General features: G+C 34.7%; 1 protein-coding gene across 1 annotated transcript in view; it reads right to left on the bottom strand.

The window, feature by feature from the left end:
* Positions 1–23,635, bottom strand: part of LOC149803695 (uncharacterized) — a 180,334-nt gene that overhangs the window by 27,265 nt on the left and 129,434 nt on the right. The window contains exons 17-21 of the mRNA XM_089953483.1: positions 21,182–21,331; positions 20,109–20,188; positions 16,380–16,409; positions 13,131–13,232; positions 6,787–6,827 (exon numbers count right to left, since the gene is read on the bottom strand). Coding sequence (XP_089809609.1) covers positions 6,787–6,827; positions 13,131–13,232; positions 16,380–16,409; positions 20,109–20,188; positions 21,182–21,331 — 403 coding nt within the window. The remainder of the gene's footprint in view (positions 1–6,786; positions 6,828–13,130; positions 13,233–16,379; positions 16,410–20,108; positions 20,189–21,181; positions 21,332–23,635) is intronic.

The following is a 23,635-nucleotide window of genomic DNA, read 5'->3' as shown; positions in this document are numbered from 1 at the left end:
AGTTTAGCACAATGAGAAAAATTGTTTTAATACATGTGTGAGGGATATCCTTGTGGGATTCAGCATTTTACTGTCTCACCATCAAATGTTTCTCAGGTGAATCCATTAGAAGTGGCAAATTTATGCCTTGGTCTAAGGTTGTGCTTTCATGATTGAGATGTAGTCTTTGTCTGTGTAGCTACCATCAGACCAATGAGATTCAGTTCTCTCCATAGCAAGGCCATGTCACTCAACTGACATTTCAGTTAGCAGTTTCAGTGTGCCAGATGGTCAGCTGACTCTGCCATGTCCTGATTACAGACATTACATCTGAAGCCAGGATCATGGAGTCCCTTGTATTTCCTGAGCTGAAATCTTCATTAGTAGTGAGTTCAGAGTAGACCGATTTAATAACTCTATTTAGCCAGGCAGCCTGTGTTGTTAGGTCTTGCTTTTTTGCCTTTAGCCAGGCAGCCTGTGTTGTTAGGTCTTGCTTTCTTGCCTTTAGCCAGGCAGCCTGTGTTGTTAGGTCTTGCTTTCTTGCCTTTAGCCAGGCAGCCTGTGTTGTTAGGTCATGCTTTCTTGCCTTTAGCCAAGCAGCCTGTGTTGTTGTTAGGTCCTGCTTTCAGTGTCAGGAATAGTCTTTAATGGCTGCTGTGTATATTGTCCATGCATCTCAGGAAACATATCAGGGCAGGTACAAGGGTCCTGCAGATCTGCTTCTCTTGAGCAGCAGGGTTCATTACCACAGCAAGGCACTAAATTCAAGTCCAATTTAATGTTTGTTAAAGACATTTAGGCAATTTTTAAGGTACCCCCACCTGCACAAAAATTACTTAAATATCATCAAAAGGTACAATAGAAGTAAAACTTTATTACTGAAAAACACATATATTACCAGTAAAATCTAAGATAATACTGGTCTTGGATTCAAAACTTGTATCAAAAACTGGTTCCATGTATAATGTGTAAACTGTAAATGAACTTCCTAATTGACCTCTTTCAATTAAAAGTATGCTCATACAATTAAACAAATTAAAAATATGCATTCAAACACATTCATTAGTCAAGGAATGATAATTTGGGGAGATTGTATCCGATTGTGCATTAGAATTTCACATTACTTTGATTAACTCCAAAACAGAAGCACAATCTGGGTGAATTAAAAAGGCAAAATGAGTGGTAATATCCACTGTTTCAATTTCATGAATATTTGTTTGCAAACACTTAGTAAATTTAAAACTGAGACTATATCATAGGACTCATTGTCAATATAGTGATATGACCCATTAAAATGACATATCTAGTGGCTGAAAAGTTACTAATAGGTTAAACGGTGTGCCAATTTTGGTCAAAAAGTTGACATATATTTGCAGTGTAACCTATTTTTGAGCCTTCAGGATGATGTCACTAACTATATGCACTACTTCTGTCATGCTGGCAATGCATCTTCTGGTTTGGATTACATGCTGACCCACTTAATTCAAAACTCAATTGGGGCCCAGAGTGGCCGAGTGGTCTAAAGCGCTATCCGTTAAGGATCACTGCCATCTCACCTCTGTCTGCGTAGGTTCAAGACTTGGATTCGGCCAATGTGGGTATGTGAGAAAGCTTGCCAGTAGCTTCTCGAGGGTCGATGGTTCTTTCCGGGGATTTTCTGGGTTTTTCCTCCACCATTAATACTGGTCGCCATGTATAGCCTATCGTGTGCTGAAAAATGGCATTAAACCCTACAACAACAACAAAACTCAATTTCTGGCAAAGTGCATCAGCTAAAACATTGACAAATAATTTATTAAATGGTAAAATTGTTCCTCTTTCTAAAAATGTATGTGTAGAGCGAGGTTACATTTTTAAGTCTAATTTATGGCTTTTTAGCCGAACAGCTAAATTTAATGCTTTTGCTTGAAATTGTATGTTTATATTTGATTAACAAATATCTACCGTAACACCCATAAGATACTTGAAAAAAAATCCATGGCTGATTTTTAAGGCTTTTTAAGGCTAACATCAATCAAGGTTAAATGTTTAGGCTAATTTAAGATTTTTTTAGGCCAACAGGTAAATTTAATGCTTTTCGACATTTTTGAGGTTGGCCATGAACCCTGCATCAAGGAAAGGGAGCGAATAGCTATTTGTCAGGTGGCTTGTGACAGCAACCTGTTTTTGGAAAAGAAACTAGCTTATGTCATTAGAGTGAATGAACCATTAAAACAGATTTGCATGTATGGATATTGTAGGTACAGTGGAATCCTGATAAAGCACAATGATCAGGGTCCACAAAATGATATTGTGTTATGTACCACATCTTGCTATAACCAAACAAATCAGTTAGCTATAGAGAATGGTGCATACCCCACCCACCCCAAAAAGAAAGTGGGATAGAAGTGGATATGAACTTCACTGACACTGCTATCACTTGTTCCATATTAAACAAGAAGTACATAAAGCAGTTATTACATATCCAATATTCATTTTTATGCAAATGAAATCTGGAACACAAACATAAATAGCTGCATACATGTTGGATCTGTTTTTATCCATAGTCATAATTCCATAAAAAATGTGTATAAGGAAGCATACTTTTTATAATAAAAAACACTTGCTAGTTTCATTCAAATCCAGACATTTAATTTCTTGTTAATACAATCAAACTTATGATACATGTGTTGCACTTCTTCATGAAATTGGTAAAATTACTGTAATATCTCAGTAGCAATGCTACGATTGTGCTTCCCCAAAATGATAATTAGCTTTTTACACATTAATGTTCGTACTTTAAAGAAAGAAAGGTACTTTTTCATCAACAAATAAAGATAAAAATTTTCTGCAGCATTGCCACAATTGTTTTATATTCAAATTCGTACTTTAACAAAATGTTCTACAGTGTTGTTTCACTGTTGTTTCACTCACTCTGCATGCTGGTGATAGCATTATCATAAGATGCAACAAGTCTTGCACAATAGCTGCTTTAGTGAGGTGGAAGATCATGTTTCAAACTTAGACAAATTTGACAATGTCAAAAAACATGCGAGATTTCATTTGGGAATAATGTGTGGTCTTGATATCATGAAATTGGACCACAAGTTGGAGATTTCCTTGTTGTTGCCGACATCATCTCTTCCATGAAGTCTGAACATGTGTGAGATCATGGAACGATATTCATAACTGTGATGAGGGGAAACTTTTTGTCTTCAAAAAGACAGAAGTTGGCTGTCAGGAAATGGATGTGGAGAGTGGTGTGATATCACTAATGTGACACCTGTCATTGACAACACATGATTTTCCCTCATATGTGTTCGAAGTGGAGGATCTCCATGACTGAAGCTCTATTACCTTTTTGATCAAGACATAACAAAATGGAGTCAGGCATGGAGAAGGAGTTGCTCTGGACATGGATGGAATGGTGGCAATCTTGACTGCTTCAGTGTTGTGGAGGTCACAATGATTTGTCTAGGTATATCTGTTGCTTAGTTGATCCAGGATTATTATATCCATCTTAATGGGATAATCAGAACTATCTGCATTCTGTGCCCACCATTTTCTGAACCACCTTCATAATCAGGACTGAAGGAGCGAAGGCATGTACTCATATTACCTCCCAGCTGACTGAAGGGTATTGATAGCCGATGAATGAGTTCATGGAGGGACAACTCTGTATGAACCAGTTGTCTTCTCCTTGATAATGAGTCAGCCATGACACTGAGCTGGCCAGTAATGTGTCAGACTTGAACATTACCTCAATGAAGGTATTCCCATACCCTGAAGCAAAGATCTGGTGAACTGTATCAACTCTTTTGACAAGGTACATCACCACAACTGAATTCTCTCAAATTATCAGGACCGTGCATCCTTGGATCCATTTCACTTGAGAGGGTGATATGAGGTGCCATAAGGGATAAAGTTTGACTTCTCTTCACTGATTATCCACCATATAATGAGGGAAATATGGTTTTTCATCTCGTGAACCAAAACCAAACTTACAGTTTTAAAGTGTGTTGTCCAGGTTAGTCACCATCTCTGTGGAGGACATCCTGAACTCTAGATGCAGGCCCAAGAGCTTAGATTGGGGCAAAATGGAAGAGTAAGGAAATGGTATACTACACCCCCATGCGAAGGTATGTTATATGTGTGATGGAAGTACACATCATAAATGTCAAAAGTAATCGCATATTCATTGCATCACAATGAAAACAGAACATTCTTGCCATCTATCTAGAAATGGGGTAGAATACCTTGGTTCAGTCTGCTTAGCTCTATCACAGGTTTTAATCTGCCAATGGACTTCACAACCAACAACATGGCTTGGGTCACCCAATCATCTTCTGAGAATGGGTAATCTAAATATGATGAAGAAGGAGTAGTCTGGTGCCACAGGTGAGTCGCCAGAGGGTGTGGGTGACTTAGTGTCATAGTGAATAGTATCACTGATGATTGCCATAAGGCCTGGGGAAGGAGAATCCATGTTTCTCTGTCCCTTGCTTGCCTGCATTCAAAAATAGGGGCATATGATCACTTAACTTACTTGACAAACAGAAGAAAAATCTGCCATTGTTGAGAATTCCCCTTGCAATGTTTCTGCCTACAACTGTCCCTCATCTCGTATGTTCATCTGATAAGGTGTTTGTGATGAAAGGTAAAAGGGCAAATCTTGTTTTATCACCTCCTCAGTAGTTCCAGTAGTTGTTTTTCATCAATGTGGGGTCTGTCCTCCTCCTGTACACTGTACAGGGATACAACCTTTGATATGGCAATTTAGAATTGGCTTATCCTCAGTGGAATTACAGTGAGATATCAATGACAAAGCCATAGGAGTCACTTCAACCATATGTGATTCCAAATTTTGTTTGGAATCATCTGTGGTTACTGCTGTATTCAAAGATAAAGTATATTCTAGTTCTGTTTCTGTATCTTCATGGGGGGTGGAGAGAGCATCTTAACACTCACCATAGGACTAATCAACAATTCAGAAGTGGGGTGTATGTTTAAAACATTCTTGCCCTGAATGCTAGTCTTTGCAACCAATGAGCTGCTTCTTCAAAATGTTGGACCAAGTGTTTGTGGTCAACATGTTTGTGCCAACGAGCAATTCTACATGTAGACATGTCTCCTGTTCATCCTCTACAACCTAAAATTATTTACACTTCTTGAACTTTTCTGTCATCTCTGTAATGAATAAGAGAAACAAACAAGTGCAAAGAACACATATGTTTACATTTATTTTATATATATATATATATATATATATATATATATATATATATATATATATATATATATATATATATATATATATATTTATTTATTTTTAATGTAAACATTTATATCTAGATGATTTAGAAGTGTAACTGGTAAGTACAGTGATCAAAACGTTACACCAATGAATGTTATTAGCTAAAATGATCACATGCAACAATAATGAGCAGTTATATAAAATAAATTAGATTCCAAGAGGTCACTGATCAAAGTTTAAAGCTGAAAACTAAACATACCAGGACCTAACTAGCAAGTAGAAAGGGCAGTTAACCTGTATGATTTGCATCCCTTTGTCTAAAAAATTTTTAATTTTTTTTAACCGTCAGTGGAGCTGCAATATATATATATATATATAGACATCCTCATACAATGTCTTCTTGAGATGGCTGGATTGGGAAGTAGCAGGGAGTAATCCAAATGGTAATGTGATTAGGTAATGTATTAGACCGAGAAACGGGGAGCCAAGTTCCTGGACAGAAGCAATAGATCTTATACCTAGATGAGTAAGACAGCTAAAATACTGAAATGTTAGTTGTACAATGATATTTTTTTGAACAGTGTAAATAGTCCTGAAACAATTATAGTGATATATAGCTCCATAAATAGTAAAATGTCTCGCACAGGTATGTTACTGAATATCAATAAACATGTTACCAAAACTTTGAAATCCATGCTAATACCAATTATTATTTCCAACATCAATTTACCTGTAATAAGACTTGGCACCTTTCTTGGTGATAAAATACTACACTTCCATTATTTAGAACTATTTTATTGCCAGTACTTAAATTTCTGACAATTCCTATGCTTTATTTCATGAATTGTTAATACATATGTTGATAAGGTTTGAAAACAACTACAATATATTCTGAGGATTTCATTTTCAATATTCCTCTTTGTTCATGGTATGAATTCTATCTGGAGTGAACAAAAATTTATCAAATCCATATTGTGATGTTCAAAGCTGCCTTTTTGTGAATTCAAAGGAGGTATCTCCAATACCTTTACATGCATGTTAATGTGGACTAAAATTAGTATTTCTTTCCACAAATTAACGGACAGTTTCTCTAAAAATTAATTATACTGAAATTAAAAGGTTAGAAACTCACATCAAAGAGACATTATTGACATACAGTCAGCATTATCTATATACACCAACTGAAAAGTGTTTTATACTGTTACAGATTATTCTGTGTTTGGATGCAATTTGAATTCATGTGTATGCTTCTGGAAGCTAAACACAATTGTTTCTTTTACCATAACCTTTTCTACAATGAAAAATACAGACTTAAAGTTATATACCCTCCTTTTTAATATTATGTTCCAGAGTAACAGAGATAGTTTGACCCCTCCCAAGGGTGATATTCAAAATTGTAATTTGATAAAGATGCCGAGTTAAATTGACATATTATGTAGCAGGTATTTTACATCATGTTTCTTTATTTGTTCAACATTCAATTCAACATCAAATGAGCTACATATGAGAACATTTTCAATTTGACACACAAGTTTCATAAATGCTTAAAAAAAACTTAAATGAGATTTTAATACCTGTCGTAAATCTGCAACGTCTATGTGCTTCTTGCCTTCACCTGCAAAACAGATATATCTCATTAATACAGTAATTGGTTATACAACAGATATAGTACATATGGTAAAACAAACTGTATGTCTAATGATCGAATTTTACTTTTTATTTTAAAACAAGAGTCCATCATAGGGACTGATGCTCCAGCTGGCTGAAAAGAATTTCGACAATTTCAAGATAAGACCCTTTCTTCATTTTACAACTGAGTGTTGAAACCATCTCTAATATTCTTGAACGATAACAATATTTTTAAGACGGCCACTGTGGCATCCCTGTTGGATGTGAGGTCAGCACAATTTACATTTACAACCACACAGGCATCAATCTTGAGAAATATTTAGATGAAAATTCTGTGACTACCCATTCAGAAGGAGTAACCATGAGATTTCAAGATGGCTTCTGTGGCAGGCATATTGATGTAAGATTGGCACCATTTTCATTTAGGATTAACTAGTGATCATAACAAGTCTTTTGGTGAAACTCCATGTTGATATGAAGGAGTAGCCATAACAAGATTTTCATGATGGCCATCGTGACAGTGATATTGGAGGTGCTTTTTATCTAAAACCAGATAAACAATAAAAGATGTCTTCTAGTGAACACTTCCTGTGGATAAGACTTTCTGCTTAGAAGCTGCAGTAACATGATTTTCAAGATGGCTGCCACAGTGGCCATATTGGATTTCAAATTGGCACCATTTTCACTATGGACCAACTAAACATCCAAAGAAGTCTTCTGGTGAGATGTCTATGTCAATATGACCATCCATTCAGGTGGATGAGGTAGCAATAACATAATAATTAAGATGCAAATGGCTGCCGTGGTGAACATGAACAGCACCATTTTCATTTAGGACCAGCTAGACATAAGTGTTCTGGAGAAAATCCCACAGCCTTATCACTTTACATTTCCGAGGAGTAACAACACGATTTTCAAGAAAAATGCCATCATTATTGGATGTCAGATCAACACCATTTTCATTTAGAACCAACCAGACATCATAATAAGTCTTTATTTTATAAAAAACAACCACATTTATTTGACCACCATTTAGAAGTTGTGATAACACGATTGTAAAGATGGCAGATATGGCAGCCATAACTGATTTCCAAGTGGACCATTATCATTTCAGAGCAACTAGACCATGAGATGAATGTGTGTGTGCAAAGTTACACAGCAATTCTCCAAGTAGTTTATGTCACAGTCAAAATTCATTTTCATCATCCGTTTCTTAATGACGTCTACACCAAGTTTTATGACATCCATCACTTTTGCATATATAATCACTACTGATGTGTTTAATTTATTGTCAGTGGTTTTGTATGTATCCACATGTGAACACTTTTCCAGGTTTTAATACTTTTTGTTACTCCTTGTACTTTCAATGGTCTTGAAAAAAATGGTAGTATAAATTAAAGTAAATTGTGAAAATGTTAAATATTTCCTCTTGCCATGAAAGATTTTACAAAACTGATCAATCAGAGCACTTCTCACTCTTTTTGGAGGATAAACACTGCAGAATTTGTCAACTGGTTCAAGTTGTTGGTTAGTTCACATGGAGTCACTACCAAATATTGCCAACTATTGCCAACTATGTTACAAAGATTTATTTAACTTAAGAATAAAAATGCAATAGATATTGAAAAATCTTTTTAGCCTGTTACATTAAGGCAATGCAAGCATCCTCTGTAAGTATTAGTTGGCAATATGTAGCATCATAAGGTCCAACCACATTACCCGAGATATTAATGTTTGATGGCCTGACAGTCAGTTTCAGTAAAAACACCATTAGGACACTTGACTGGTTCATTGTTGATACCAAGTAAGACCAGAACTCTGGGTGTTCACCCATCTGCTACTATGATGATCAACCTCTCATTCACCAGATGTCGTCTGAGACTGATTCTTTGATTCTTTTCTGATTTTCATTTATATTTTGTGCTGGACTGCTTATCTGAATTTTAATGTAGAAGTTCCATCGTTCCCGTGTGCAAAGACTTAAGTTTTCTGCTTATTTGTTGACTGAGAGACTTCGAACTATTCACTTGGTATTCTTGGACTCACCATTTAACACCAAACATTTTGGAATTTTGATTTACAGGATACAACAAAGTGTAGATACAAGTCTATGGTCATATATGCCTTGAAAATGGCATGCTTGTTGTCAGAGACCCCCACAGATGCAGTCCAAATGAACAATGAAGTTTGAGTGTCTGGGTTATTTGGTAGCAATGTGCTTCAACTGATTAAAGATAACTATGACTTTGTGACTCTTCATGAAAAATAGATATAATGACAATGATTAGGTCAATTTCATCAAAGATGCTTAAGTAATCGAGTTAGTCACCACTACTATTGTGTTGCTGTTCAATCTACCCAGGTATCCAGACCCAGAATGGACAACTTACCATCAATATAATGGCAGCCTTGGCATAATTTTAGTACTGTAACATATCTATTACAAGGAAACATTAGTTTTTACCCCAAAACAATTATTGGGATGGCCATCTGATCTGATAAAGAAGCTTTCACAAAAATTTTCAAGTAATGAGGTCACATTGGCATTAATTTCATTTAAGACTATCTATATAAATACTGCCACATAGGCAATGTACAAATTGCAATTGGGTTAAGCTGGTTCACTAATGCCAAATTATCATGGAACTAGCTGACACAAATGTGTACGCAGTAAAATACCTTTGTATAATATATGAATGAAAAGTACATCAATTTCATTCCCACATATACCATTGCCCAGAGGGTGTATAGTTTCAGCCTTATCTATTTCAAAATACTGAGTCTGGTTCACCCACTGCTGTGGTGAGAAACTCTATTACGCTGAGTTCTCTGGCCATGGATTTTGCTACAATCAGGGTACGTATTGCCCAAACATTATATGTATCATCACAATAAGATGAGTTCTGTCATGATGCTGTCCACTATATAGAAGCAACATTTGGCTGTATATTCTTTCTTGCTATCTGGTCTATGTGATAGAATGATTTTAAATGCTGATTGTTCCAGGATTTATTCTAAATTTTATAGTCACACCTATGTCACAAAATTGTCATTTCAACAGACAGACTATAATCTGTTTCAAAACCGCTCTGGTGGCCTAGTGGTTAGAGCATCTGCCTCAGATGCGGGAGGTCATGGGTTTGATCCCCAGCCGAGTCATACCAAGGACTTACAAAAATTGTACTAACAGCTGCCTTGCTTGGCGCTCAGCATTAAGAGGTTAGTGTTAGGACTGGTCGGTATGGTGTCAGGATAATGTGGCTGGGTGGGACATCATGCTACATGTATGTGACATGATGCCCCAGTGCTATACATCACTATAAAACTGCCACACTGCAGACATCATAGCGATATGACTGAAATTTTTTTAACGCTACATTAAAAATCCAAGTCACTCACACATATAATCTGTTTCAAGTTACCATATTTTTTGTATATCTTGAGACATGATAAAATAAATGATTTTTTTTCCTATTCCAGACCTTATGGTGAAACTTTTTTTTTCACCTAGGTCATATGTTCCAAGATTTAAGAAATGACATTAATTTTTTTTCTGACTATGCAACCCCACCCCCAAACTGCATGTTACAATAAAATAGATAAACAAAACGAAAGAAATGAACCAATCCCATATAAGTGCACTAACTGAAACTACATTGTGTCATTGTCATGGACATATTTCCATTGGTATTATTACTGAAAAGACAAAGCTTGTTGCCAATAAACAGTTATACTCACTTACAAGAAGTTCTTTCTTGTTAATTAAACTTTTTATGCTCTTTCTAATAAGAAGCTTTTCAAATACACTCACTTTTAAGTCGAGTCAAACTGCAAACAACAAAGATCCTAATCTGCCTTTAGCATATTATGCCTGCAGATCAGGGTCTATGTTGTTAATTGTACTGATTACTCCTAACAAATTGCAGGGACCCAGATCTGCCAGTGCATTATGCACTGGTAGATCTGGGTCTGTGCAGTTTGCAGTTGCACTTGCCTTATAAGCAAGTTCAGACAGTATTTTTGAACATTATCTAGCCATACCAATAATGCATCCTGTTTTTTCCTGTGCACAAGGTTCCAGTGAGATGACAGGAGAATAACTAATCATATCATTCATCTGATTATACATCTACCTTTTTATTGATGAAATGTACTGCTCTTGAAAACTAAAATTTTAAAGAAAATAAGAAAATAATTGGAAGAAAAAAAATTGACAAAAGAAAACAAAATGGTATTTTTATGCATTCTATCCATACATTACATAAACTATTTCAGAACCAGTCTACTTGGGACTGGAACTGTTCCACCAGTGCAATAATCAGTGCAATGATGCAGGCTGAGTGACTGAATTAAGAATTGTTAAACAATAGCAAACTTGTGTACACAAGAAGCTGTAAATTGATTACCCTGTTGTTATAATTTGTAGAGTTGAAAACCAAAGGTGGATTGTTTTCTGAGGTTTTATAAGTATGTAGGTAATAAAGGATTGAAAGATGGTCCATGATGGCTTTTGAGTATTAGATTAAAAGTCTGCTGACCTTCAGTGGATGGAGATAAAATGGCGAGACGAGTACAAAATGATTTGTCCCAAAACACCAGGTAAAGTATTTTGAACTATTTAAGAAGAATATTTAAGGGCAGCTCAGATTTTTTTTCTTGGTCAATTCATGTCAAAGTGCACTTTCTTCCAATGCTAAAAAACCACAACAAAGAAATGTTACAAGAAAATCAGCAATGCTTGAAAATCTGAGTTTAAGTGTGTGCAGGTGAGTAGCAAAGGTCCTGAGTTTGTGTTGTGCGTTTCATGCAAAGTGGATTTTAAGATGATACATGTATGCAGAAGAGGAAATTATATCACCAGGCATATGGAGACACCACTGCACAGACACAGTGATTTTCCTGTAACAAATACACCCACTTTGAAGGCCTTGTTTGGGATAAGATCTAAAGTGGACAAAGTGGCACTCGCAGAAACTTTATTTCAAATTTTGTGAGAGAGCATTGCAGTTCATTTTACCAAACTGGTTAAAGTTATGTTTCTGGAGATTTTCATGCCGGTGTATGAAGACAACGCACTTTGTCACACAGGTCCAAGCCCTCAAATGGGACAGAAAAGTTTAAAATATAAGTAGGACTCGGAATTTCAGTGTCATTATAGAGAATAAATATTATGGAGAAAAATGCACTTGTATTGTTCTCAATCCCTTTAAAGTATGTAAAATGATTTTGGAAATCTTTTGCAATTTACAACTTGTGTAAAATGGCCATGCAGGCTTTCTATTGCAGAAAACCAATGTGATCTTGATAAATGTGTTATATGGAAAAATTTAACTCACCATCCTACATTCTTCTTTATTTAATAAGGAGTCCACAATCTTGAGCCTATGCAATTTTAATGAATTTTGAAATAAGCAATACTTATTGTATGGACAAACTGTAACGGGGGAATTTTTTATATACTTTTTTTAATATAATATGTACCAACCTATATATTTTTAAGTGATTTTTAACTGCTTGGACCCTTAGCTACATAAAAAATGAAATGATCAAGAAGTTAAATATGTGGGCATTCACAAGCAATCATTCATAACCAAGGATGAGTCATCAGGAGAGATAATTTTTGTAAATATTTGATAAAATTCTATAAAATGTGAGTTTGCTTATCATCAGATAAACAAAGTATAACATTAATGGTAAGCTAGATACAAGTGATATGCTGGTGTCAAGAAAGATAATTTTTGTAAATATTTGCCAAAATTCTATAAAATGTGAGTTTGCTTATCATCAGATAAATAAAGTATAACATTAATGGTAAGCTAGATACAAGTGATATGCTGGTGTCAGGAAAGATAATTTTTGTAAATATTTGCCAAAATTCTATAAAATGTGAGTTTGCTTATCATCAGATAAATGAAATATACATTAATGATAAGCTAGATACAAGTGATATGCTAGTTCCAGGAAAAATAATTTGTGTAAATATTTGCCAAAATTCTATAAAATGTGAGTTTGCTTATCATCAGATAAATAAAATATACATTAATGGTAAGCTAGATACAAGTGATATGCTGGTGTCAGGAAAGATAATTTTTGTAAATATTTGATAAAATTCTATAAAATGTGAGTTTGCTTATCATCAGATAAATAAAGTATAACATTAATGGTAAGCTAGATACAAGTAATATGCTGGTGTAAGAAAAATCCATTATCATCAGGACCGTTACAATACAATGAATATTTAGTAAACTCGTCAGGTATAAATTAAGTACAAAACTTTAAACGAACGAACCTGTCTTTGCTATGAACATGGTAGAGTTTTCATTCACGATGTGTAGAACTGCATCCAAGATTTCATTATGGCCAAACAACTTCACGGGCATTTTGTGGCAGGCTGTGAAGAAAGTATTTTACATACCTAAGATACATATTTTAAGATATGCATAGAGACATGTAACTTTGAAAGTCCATACTGTTGACAAAACAACCAAGTTTCTAAGTCCATGTTGCAGCAGCAAGTGAATGGAAAGGTTTTCAAACTGTGTGCAAAATACTTACAGTAACAGTTCAGTATGAACTGTCTTGAAAGACCACCTGTCTTGTGAGACCAGATTTTCAATACACAGATTTACTGATTATATAATATTATGACAGTCTTTGAAAAGATGTTCCACTGTACTGAGACAAGTTCCACTGTACTGAGATGAGTAAAACTATACTGAGAAGACACATGTAGTTAAATCAGACTGACAATGGCATGATTCTGAAACCTGATGAACAGTGAGCCATTTGAAATTAAACTAAGATACCATTTCCAAATACAACAGATAGGCAATCCAATTATGCAAACAAAATTGAAATGTGTACATGTGCCACAGATTCCCTCCCAATATGATGCAATTGAAAGGCACAGTTCTACATGAAATAAACACAAAAGCTCCATAAAGTTTGGCCAACAAACATTAAAAAATCAAACCTGACCCAAGCTTTGTTAATATAAAACCTGAAGCACAAAGCTGGTTTTAGTCAATGAAGTCCTTCAATGAAGTCCTTCAAAAGCTATGGTGTGGAAATAGAAGGGAAAAGTTATAAGTCAAGCCGGGAGCCATAACTTTATAAAACATTGTAAGAAGGTATATGTCAGACTTGACCTTGGTCTTATTCACGCAAAGCCTCGTACTAACTGTAGCTTGAATCCATGAAGTCCTTCGAAAGGTTTTGTGCATGAATAAAACTGAAAGACAAGCTTCAGTGTCAAACAAGAGCCATAATTCCATTAAATACTGCAAGATAGTGAAAACTGAACTTGACTTAGTACTTCTTAATTTAAAAGCCTCATACCAAATTTGATTTTAGTTCATGAAGTCTTTCAAAAGTTCTCAGGTTAAAACAAAAAACTGAAAGCATATGTTTAAGCTGCAGGTCAAACAGGTGCCATAACTTCATTAAATGTAGTCAATAAATGGTGAGAATTAAACTTCTCTAAGGTCTTCCACGCGTAAAGCATCACGACAAAATCCATTTCAATCCAACAAGCTAAATCTTTCAAATGTTACTGAGCAAAAATTAAATTTGTGACTGACATGATGGGACAGGAATAAATGGAGCACAACAGTATGAGATGAGATTGTTGGACATAGACAACACTATATACGTGCTCCATACATATGGCAGGTGCATACAAATCCTTGAGAGATGTCTTTTATGGGAATACCATATCAGTTTACTTCCAGAGTAGTCATCAATTAATGTTAAGGTACACCACTGTGTGCAGATACTCTTAACTTTAAGATGCTTTTCATCCATCCTGTACTACTTTAAGGAAATCTCAGTGAAATGTACAACAGTACATCTTAAAATGTTTTTAAGGATTGCTATTTAGTAACTAAATACAATACTGGATTATGGTCAAGGGTTTCATGGCTCACCACATCTTACTTACAAAATGTGCTATGAGCTTTCCCTGCAGAAAATATTCCTAATTATAACACTGTCCATGGGAGCCATAAACTACACTGTCTTATAGTGGGACTGCCTTATAATGGAGTATTCCTCATTATAACACTTTCCATGGGGGCTATAGAAAACACTGCCTTATAATGGAGTATTCCTTATTATAACACTTTCCATGGGGGCTATAGAAAACACTGCCTTATAATGGAGTATTCCTCATTATAACACTGTCCATGGGGGCTATAGAAAACACTGCCTTATAATGGAGTATTCCCTCATTATAACACTGTCCATGGGAGCCATAAACTACACTGTCTTATAGTGGGACTGCCTTATAATGGAATTTTCCCTCATTATAACACTGTCTATGGGGGCTATAGAAAATGCTGCCTTATAATGGAGAACTTCCTCGTTATAATGCTTTCCACAGAAGCCAGATAACTCTGCCTTATAATGGACTACATGCTAGATACAATCCTGTTACTGAATAATGAAAGGGAGCCATGACCACATTCACCTTATAATAAAAGGAAAAGTGTTATAATGAGGGACATAACAGTGACACTGCCTTATAATTAAACTGTTACATTGAATGGACTTATAGTGAGGGAGTATTGTATTTACTGTACAAATTATGAAGCTTCAACCCAAAAAATCTCAACATAAAAGTCCTCAACATTGTTATAAATTTAGATCATGCTGATGATGCAGTGACTGTTAGAAAAATTTATACCTTTGTTCTAGTACTGTAAATCACATTATTTATGTATCAACAAATTTGTATGAATCTTTCATTTTAGCATATTAGCAGCACGCAATTTCAAGGAATAATGATGGACAAAATTATAGTTTTTTGGTTTAGCATGAATATCTGCTAACAGTGAGAGATTTTAAAATGAAGTTGCACACAAACATATGTTGGAAAGCAACACCCACCTGTGCATCTGCACATCTGATTATGTATAAAGTCCATTGAAATAACCTAAAACTTGCACAACAGTGTTTACGATAATCTAACTCAGTTACAAACATCAAAAACTGTAGGTCTGCATAATCATTGATGTTCACTTGATATACGCCTTAACTGTAAAATCTGGCATCCATACAATTTTAGCAAATATAAGATTGCCAGCTGATTCACAAAAATTTTATGTAAACTACAAGTTTGTTTTATAGTATACCAGTCTAAATTTTATGATTTACAGTATACCATTATAAATTTTGTGATTTACAGTATACCAGTCTAAATTGTTTGATTGAGAGTATGCCAGTCAAACTTCTGTGATTTATAGTACATCAGTGTAAATTTTGTGACTTACAGTATACAAGTCAAAATTTTGTGATTTACAGTACCTGTTAATGCAAGCATGAAAAACATGCCTGCAAACAACTTGTAATAATTTGTTAAAAGCCAAAGTTTAAGAATAATAATTTAAAGAATACAAAATAATGTGAATATTGAATATCATTTTCATGTGCATTTAAGAAATGAATGAGGTAGGGAGTCAAATGTAACATATTTTCTGCAAAATAATATCACCCTTCCGTAAAGTTGGGAATTTGTACTTCTTTCTTTCAGTGCTCTTACCTTTCATTGGAAGAACTCTTTCATAAAAATCTGAAATAAATCAGAACGTGACTAAAATTATAAAAAAGAAAATAGCCTGTTGTATGAACGATTTCATATCTAATTACATTATGATTTCATTTTTTTGGTTGCCATAATAAAGGGCATTATAAAACTGGAACCAGAATTACATGCAAGTATCTTTGCATACACAGTTAATGAGGACAGCTGTCATCAAATATTAGAATTTGACATGCTGATGAACAATAAGGTATTACTGTTGAAGTTAACTTGCAAATTATGGAGTCCACTGGTGTTTGATTTTGTAAGAATAACAATCATATCTGGTTTATGAAGGTTCAATATTCATCTGAACATCTGGAAAACAATACTCTGAACCAATTACCTTCCCAATGTTCATATGAATACCTGGAGAAAGACTATGAACACTTTGGCATCCCTAATTTCATCTGAACACCTGGGGTAATACTTATGAACACCTGGCCTTCCACAATATTCATCTGATCACCCAGGGAAGACTTTAAACTCTTTGGCAATCCTAATGTTCATCTGAAAATACTTCTGGACCCTTGGCATTCCATAATGTTCATCTGAACACCTGCCTGGGGAAAGACTCTAAACCCTTGGACATCCCTGGTGTTCATCTCAGCACATGGTAAAACCTGTAGACCCTTGGCTTTCAAAACTGTTCCAATGAACACCTTGAGAAATATTCCAGATCCGAGGCCTTCCCAAATGTTCATCTGAACACTTCGGGAAAGAATCCTTAGGTATCTCTGGTGTTAATCTTAACACCCCATGAATTACTTTCTACCTTTGAACATACCTTATGGTAAACAACTTGGAACCCTTGAACTTCCTTATTACTCATTTGAATCCCTAAAGAAAGACTGAATCCTTAGAGGTTCCTCATTTTAATCTGAACGCCTCAGGAAATACTTTTAACTCTTAGTTGTCCATAATGTTCATTTAAACCACTGAGGAAGATTCAACCCTCTGATGTCCCTAATGTTCATTCCGACACCTCAAGTATGTGTGTGTGTGTGTGTGTGTGATTTGTATTTTTAATGTAGCTTTAACAATTTTTCAGTCATATCGCTACGATGTCTGCAATGTGACAGTTTATAGTGATGGCAATCACCAGGGCATCATGCTGCAGACATGTAGCATTATGTCCCACCCAGTCACATTATACTAACACCAGGCCGACCAGTCCTAACACTAACCACTTAATGCTGAGTGCCAAGTGAGGCAGCTGTTAGTACCATTTTTGTAAGTCTTTGGTATGACTCGACAGGGAATCGAACCCATGACCTCCCACATCCGAGACGGACGCTCTAACCACTAGGAAACCAGAGTGGTCCAACACCTGAAGTAGTACTCTAAAACCCTTGGACATCCATAATGTTCATCTGAACACCTGGAGAAAGACTGAACCTTCGGATGTTCATAATGTTCATTTCAACACTTGGGGAGATACTTTGAACCCATGGATATCCTTAATGTTCATCTGAATACATGGGGAAAGACTACTGACCCTTGGACAACCTTAATGTTCAAGCAACTGTTTGTATCTCTTAAGATCCTAACAGTAATACCAGATGCGGTATGTCAAGTTGATGACTACTGTAACAGCACTCCCTTAAAATAATGTTATTCATTTTAGCCATAAAATTTCATAAACAAGATCACCTTACATTATCAACCCCAATCATTTTTCTGATATAGAAATAACTGCAAACTCTTGATTTCTTCATATAGATCTGTTTAACAGCATTCCAAAATTGTTTAATTGTTTAAAATATCTCAATTAGAAGAAACAAAGATATGTAACTTTTAAGTTCCAAAATATTTAAAAATTTCTAGAATTTGTGTCATATATAAATGTATTCAGATTATGTGGCAGTCATGGAACTGAAGTAAAACGTTCTTTCCATAAAAAATGTTATAACTTTCTTTTATGTTGAGATATTATTATGAAATTTGACATTCTGATTGCATTTTTCCTGCTGAATTCATTGCTCTCATTAAATGAATTGCCCAACTTCAATATTTGCATTATAAATTAAAAGTATATAAACACTTCACAACTTTTATGACATTTAACTTAATATAAATATATCACATTAGCAATAGTTCATATGTATGTAAAGCAACTTTGAAAACAAACAAAAAATGCAATGTTTATTCATAATTGTCATCGAAACATTGTTGCAAGACCTAATTTCATGAATAGGATTCAAGTTGGTGTCATCTTCTAAATCCTGTGATGTTATATTTAGTTCCTTGCAGAATGGACCATAGAATGCTGCCATCTTTCACTTAGAACTAATGTTTCAATATCATATACTTGCAAAATAATTTACCTCTTTCAGACTTTGTATTTTTTTGTTTTGCATTTTGAAAACATTATTGATCCTATCAAATGTTATCAGTGCATTGGGGATTTAAGAACCCACTTTAAGTGTGCATGTAGTTACTTTGCTATGCTTGTTAAAGTAAAAAAAATAAAAATTGTCATATTGAAACTTTGCATTTATTTGATAGTGATGTGATTTTTTATCATTATTTCATCAGACAATGTCCCATTACAAAATTAGTACAAATGTAATAACATAATGAATATAAGGTTGAACATTCATGTATTTTAAAACCGATGACCATTTGTCAGTTCAGATATTTACAGCATCAACAACTTCAGCCTATTTATAGTGGATAAAAATCTATGCTTTGAGTGTTCATTTTGTGACTGTATACTGTCTAATCTGTACAACAAGCATTAATACGATAAAACTATTAAAAAAATCATCTTAGCATGTTCTTCTGGCACACCAATTTGTACGAAATTAGTAACAAGTTTAATTTTGGAACATCAGTTGTGGAAAAGTTAACATCGTTATCAGCTGTTAAAAAATTCAAATATGGTGGACAATGTTGACACGGGGGATTTTTAAATGTTTTCCAAATTAAATGCTCATTGCAGTTGGTTTAAAAAAGTTTCTGATATATAAATCTGGTAGCAAAATGAAGCTTGGAATATGCTGATTGTGATGATATATGATGCATTTATTTAAACTGCCAAACTTTTGGTCAAATCTGCATAAAGTTTGAGGGATTAATTCTTTGCATAGGAATAACACAGAAACATGCTACAACCACTGACAGCTGTTTACATCTCCTCTAATTGGATTGAAAATTTCATGAATATTCACGAAGTTTTAATAACCCACATTTTGTAATAAAGAAGAGAGGTGGCATGTGACTGCAGCATGATCGGTGCTTATTTCCAATGACGCATGAAATCTGTTACTTTCGGTGATTATAAAGTAATAATTCCATAAATATAGCATCAAATATAAAAAGAAAACATGCCCATTATAGATAATTTTATTAGTTTTTACAATATATAAAATGAGTTGCAATCAGATGACATGTATTGATGCTGCAATGAAAATTTACACATGGTCAACAGTTTCATCAGGTTTCCAGGTAAACTGTCATCTTGACCGTGTCAGACGGGGGTTGCTACTTACAAGGAAAAATGTTAACATTTGGGGAGGGGAATTTAAAAAAATAAATCAGTGTATTATGCAAAACCACATAAAAATTGGTTCTTATCAGCCAAAGACTAACATACAGTTTTAAAAAAATGTAGCAATAGCTCAATGAAATTAAGTCTGTTTAACTATGGGGGGCTTTATAGTGGGGTCCATTGTACTAAATTTGTACCTCTTGTTCTGAAGGCTTTTTTCTTTCGCTGTTTACTAGCACAGTCTTCACTACTTTGCTTTATTATGCCCATCTGAGCACTGTAAAATATAAAAATGCATAAAATGTACCAGAAACGAGAATTCCATAATTATGTCTTGTATGATTACTTGCACGACAGAAACAGTACCATATATACTCGCTTATAAGACAAGTCCAAATGCAAACTGCATGGACCAAGATCTGCTGTCACATGATGCACCAGCAGGTCTGGATCTGGACAGTTTGGCAGGAGTAAAATCATTAGAACAAACAGCATTGACCCTGATCTGCAGGCACATTATGTTACAACATATCAGGATCATTGTTGTCTGCAGTTTGACTGGACCTTTAAGTGAATATATATGGTATGTGTTCTCTGCTTAACTGCCAGAAGTGTAGAGTGTTTTAATGATGGTGCAGTCAGAGTATGACAGCAAATTCATGAAAGAAAATGGCCATGGAGCACTGTAAACCAAAACAGACCAAAGATTTCAAAAAGATTCTGACTTAAAAATTATAGAGGCAGATGCATCATAAAAGTGACTACAATAAAAGGGTAATGAAAGATTTAAAACAACCTGACAAAACAAATTAAAATTTTGTATGAGCTTGACTTAATTAAAGGGTAATATGGATAGAAGAAGAGTCAGCATTTAAAAAGACGAGGCTTCCTCAAGATTAAAGGTAAACAATCTGACCATAAAGTTCTGATACTATTTGTTAGTCATTTCTGTAAAGAATCCAAGTCAACATTTAAAGCTCTGATACTATTTGTTAGGTATTTTTGTCAAGAATCCAAGTCAACATTTAAAGTTCTGATACTATTTGTCAGTCATTTTTGTCAAGAATCCAAGTCAACATTTTAAGTTCTGATACTATTTTTTGGTCATTTTTATCAAGAATCCAAGTCAACATTTAAAGTTCTGATACTATTTGTTAGTCATTTTTGTCAAGAATCCAAGTCAAACATTTAAAGTTCTGATACTATTTGCTAGTCACTTTTGTCAAGTCAACATCTAAAGTTCACAAAAAATGAGTGCAGATCAACCTACTTTCTATAATTCATAAGCTGACGTTCTTCACCCACTTTTTCACCAGACTGCTTGTTCAGGCTGTACCCTCTCCACTTCTTGGATTCATCTCTAGTATCTCGTATAAGGAGAATATCTCCTCTGTTTAGCCCATAATTAGACTGTGCACACCTAGAGACAAACTAATATTCATTAATACTAATTAACTAATGTTCATTAAGACAAGTAAAACATGTATCCCATCTATAATAAGTATACAAATTCATTATCTAATTGATTTTTAGCCAGTAACTACCATTACATAACCGCTGCCAAACAATAAAGTAATGCAAGATTCTGACTGTTGCACTTTAACTCATTCAGCTCCAGCACTGTTATCAGCATCACTGCTGCGATGCCCCAGCACTGTTATCAGTATCACTGCTGTTATGCCCCAGCACTGTTATCAGTATCACTGCTGCTATACCCCAGCACTGTTATCAGTATCACTGCTGCTATACCCCAGCACTGTTATCAGTATCACTGCTGTTATGCCCCAGCACTGTTATCAGTATCACTGCTGCTATACCCCAGCACTGTTATCAGTATCACTGCTGCTATGCCCCAGCACTGTTATCAGTATCACTGCTGTTATGCTCCAGCAGCACTAAGCTGTGTCTAGCTGCTTGTGCCCCAGAGAATATTTACCTGTTTGGAAAATTTTGTAAACATCATGCACATGATTCACTCTTACCTTAATTTCTCTTCTTATATCCAATAAAAATCCACAAAATTTTCACCAATTATTCCAAATGAATTTGTCAACTCAATGATTTATTTTTTCCTACTTGTCCAAGTCTTTCACAACTTATTTATACACTATTTACAAAATTATGTGCAACATTTTTAGAAATATGTCATCAGCCCTATCATCATCGCTATTAGCACAAACGAAAGTAAAATCATTTCTGATTGGTTTAATATTGGTCTGATTCTTGGAGAAAAAAAAACATTTGTAACCAATCAGAGACGTTGTATCTAACACACATTCACATAGATGCCAACCCCCCAAATACAAAAAATACTGACTTCTTGTGACAAAAATACTGATTTTCAGGAACAAATACTGATTTTTACAATTTCAATGCATATGTAACTATTTACAACATATACAACCATCAGTAAAGTATGATAGTACTTTACATAATTATTTAATGTCAAAGATGCATGTGTTGTACCATGTTCTATTTGGTTGCCCATAAAGAAGGTGCAAGATGCAACACACTCAGACACAGGCGGTTTATAGTAGCCTTTTCCACACCTTATTATTTTTCCAATCATTATCGATTTGAATGTATCAACTTTCATTGATGATCTCAATTCTGTGTGATTTTCTTATTAACTATTTTTGTTCTAGCATTTGAATAATCCTTTGCGATTTTACTGTCTGGAAAACGTGTGCAAAATAAATCGCCAGCAACACTAGTAACTGAAAAAGAAAGGTTAATTTTCAAAAGAAATTTAATAAACCAAATTTCAATTGAATTACATCAAGGTTCTCTCTGGTATTTATATACGTCGTAAATTCAGGCTGAGTTGTGTATGATGAAGCAGCAAGCTGATGTTTTTAAGCTTTTTTGTGCTCTTTATTTCATAGGCACCCAATAGCGAAATCACGTTACACAATTTGCAAAACATAGAGTTTTCTCCTTTACTAGATGGTTTCACAAATCTAAACAAGACGACACAATTGTCCTGCTAGTTCCGTTTTCTTGTCTTTCCTGGAGAAAATTCTGAATATTCTGCTTTCCTATTCAACATGATTAGAAGTTGAATATTACAAAAATGAGATACAGTGACAGCGGTAACTGTTTGCAAAATCCAATATGGTGGATAAAGACAGGCATAGTAGCCTCGATTTTGAATGAACAAATCATATTGTAGAACTGTATTCCTATATACATGCGATACATTTCTATCAGAATGGAACCGAGTGCCCGTTCTAAACTGAAAATTGCAAGGAATTTTTTTATATATTTTTTAATATAAAAAAAACATATTTTTTGCCAAAAAAACCATACACCCATATTCAGGTCCAAAATATGGGACAAATACGGAACAAATGGGACACTTGGCAGCTATGAATTCACCATGACTGGAGACAGGATTGGCCAATGAATGCAGTAAACAAACTACGACTACAGGCAGGATCGGCCATTGAATGCAGAAACTGGATCATGCATACAGACGGGGATCAGGGAAAAATGATGTCATTTAGTGTCTTCTAGCAATAACTACATGCCTATATGATAAACCTGATGTCATAAAGTGTCTTCTAGTGAAGACTACATGCCTATATGATAAACCTGATGTCATAAAGTGTCTTCTAGTGAATAACACATGCCTACATGACCATCTGTTCAAGAAGCTATAAAATGACTTTTAGGCTGACTACTATTACAGCCATATTGGAAATCTCATCATTTTCACTTAGGA

The sequence above is a fragment of the Sinohyriopsis cumingii genome, chromosome 3, assembly GCF_028554795.1.
Source record: "Sinohyriopsis cumingii isolate HCF-2022 chromosome 3, ASM2855479v2, whole genome shotgun sequence".
Classification (NCBI taxonomy): Eukaryota; Metazoa; Mollusca; class Bivalvia; order Unionida; family Unionidae; genus Sinohyriopsis; species Sinohyriopsis cumingii.
Note: the sequence above shows the minus strand (reverse complement) of the source record. Positions and strands in the feature narration are given on the sequence as shown.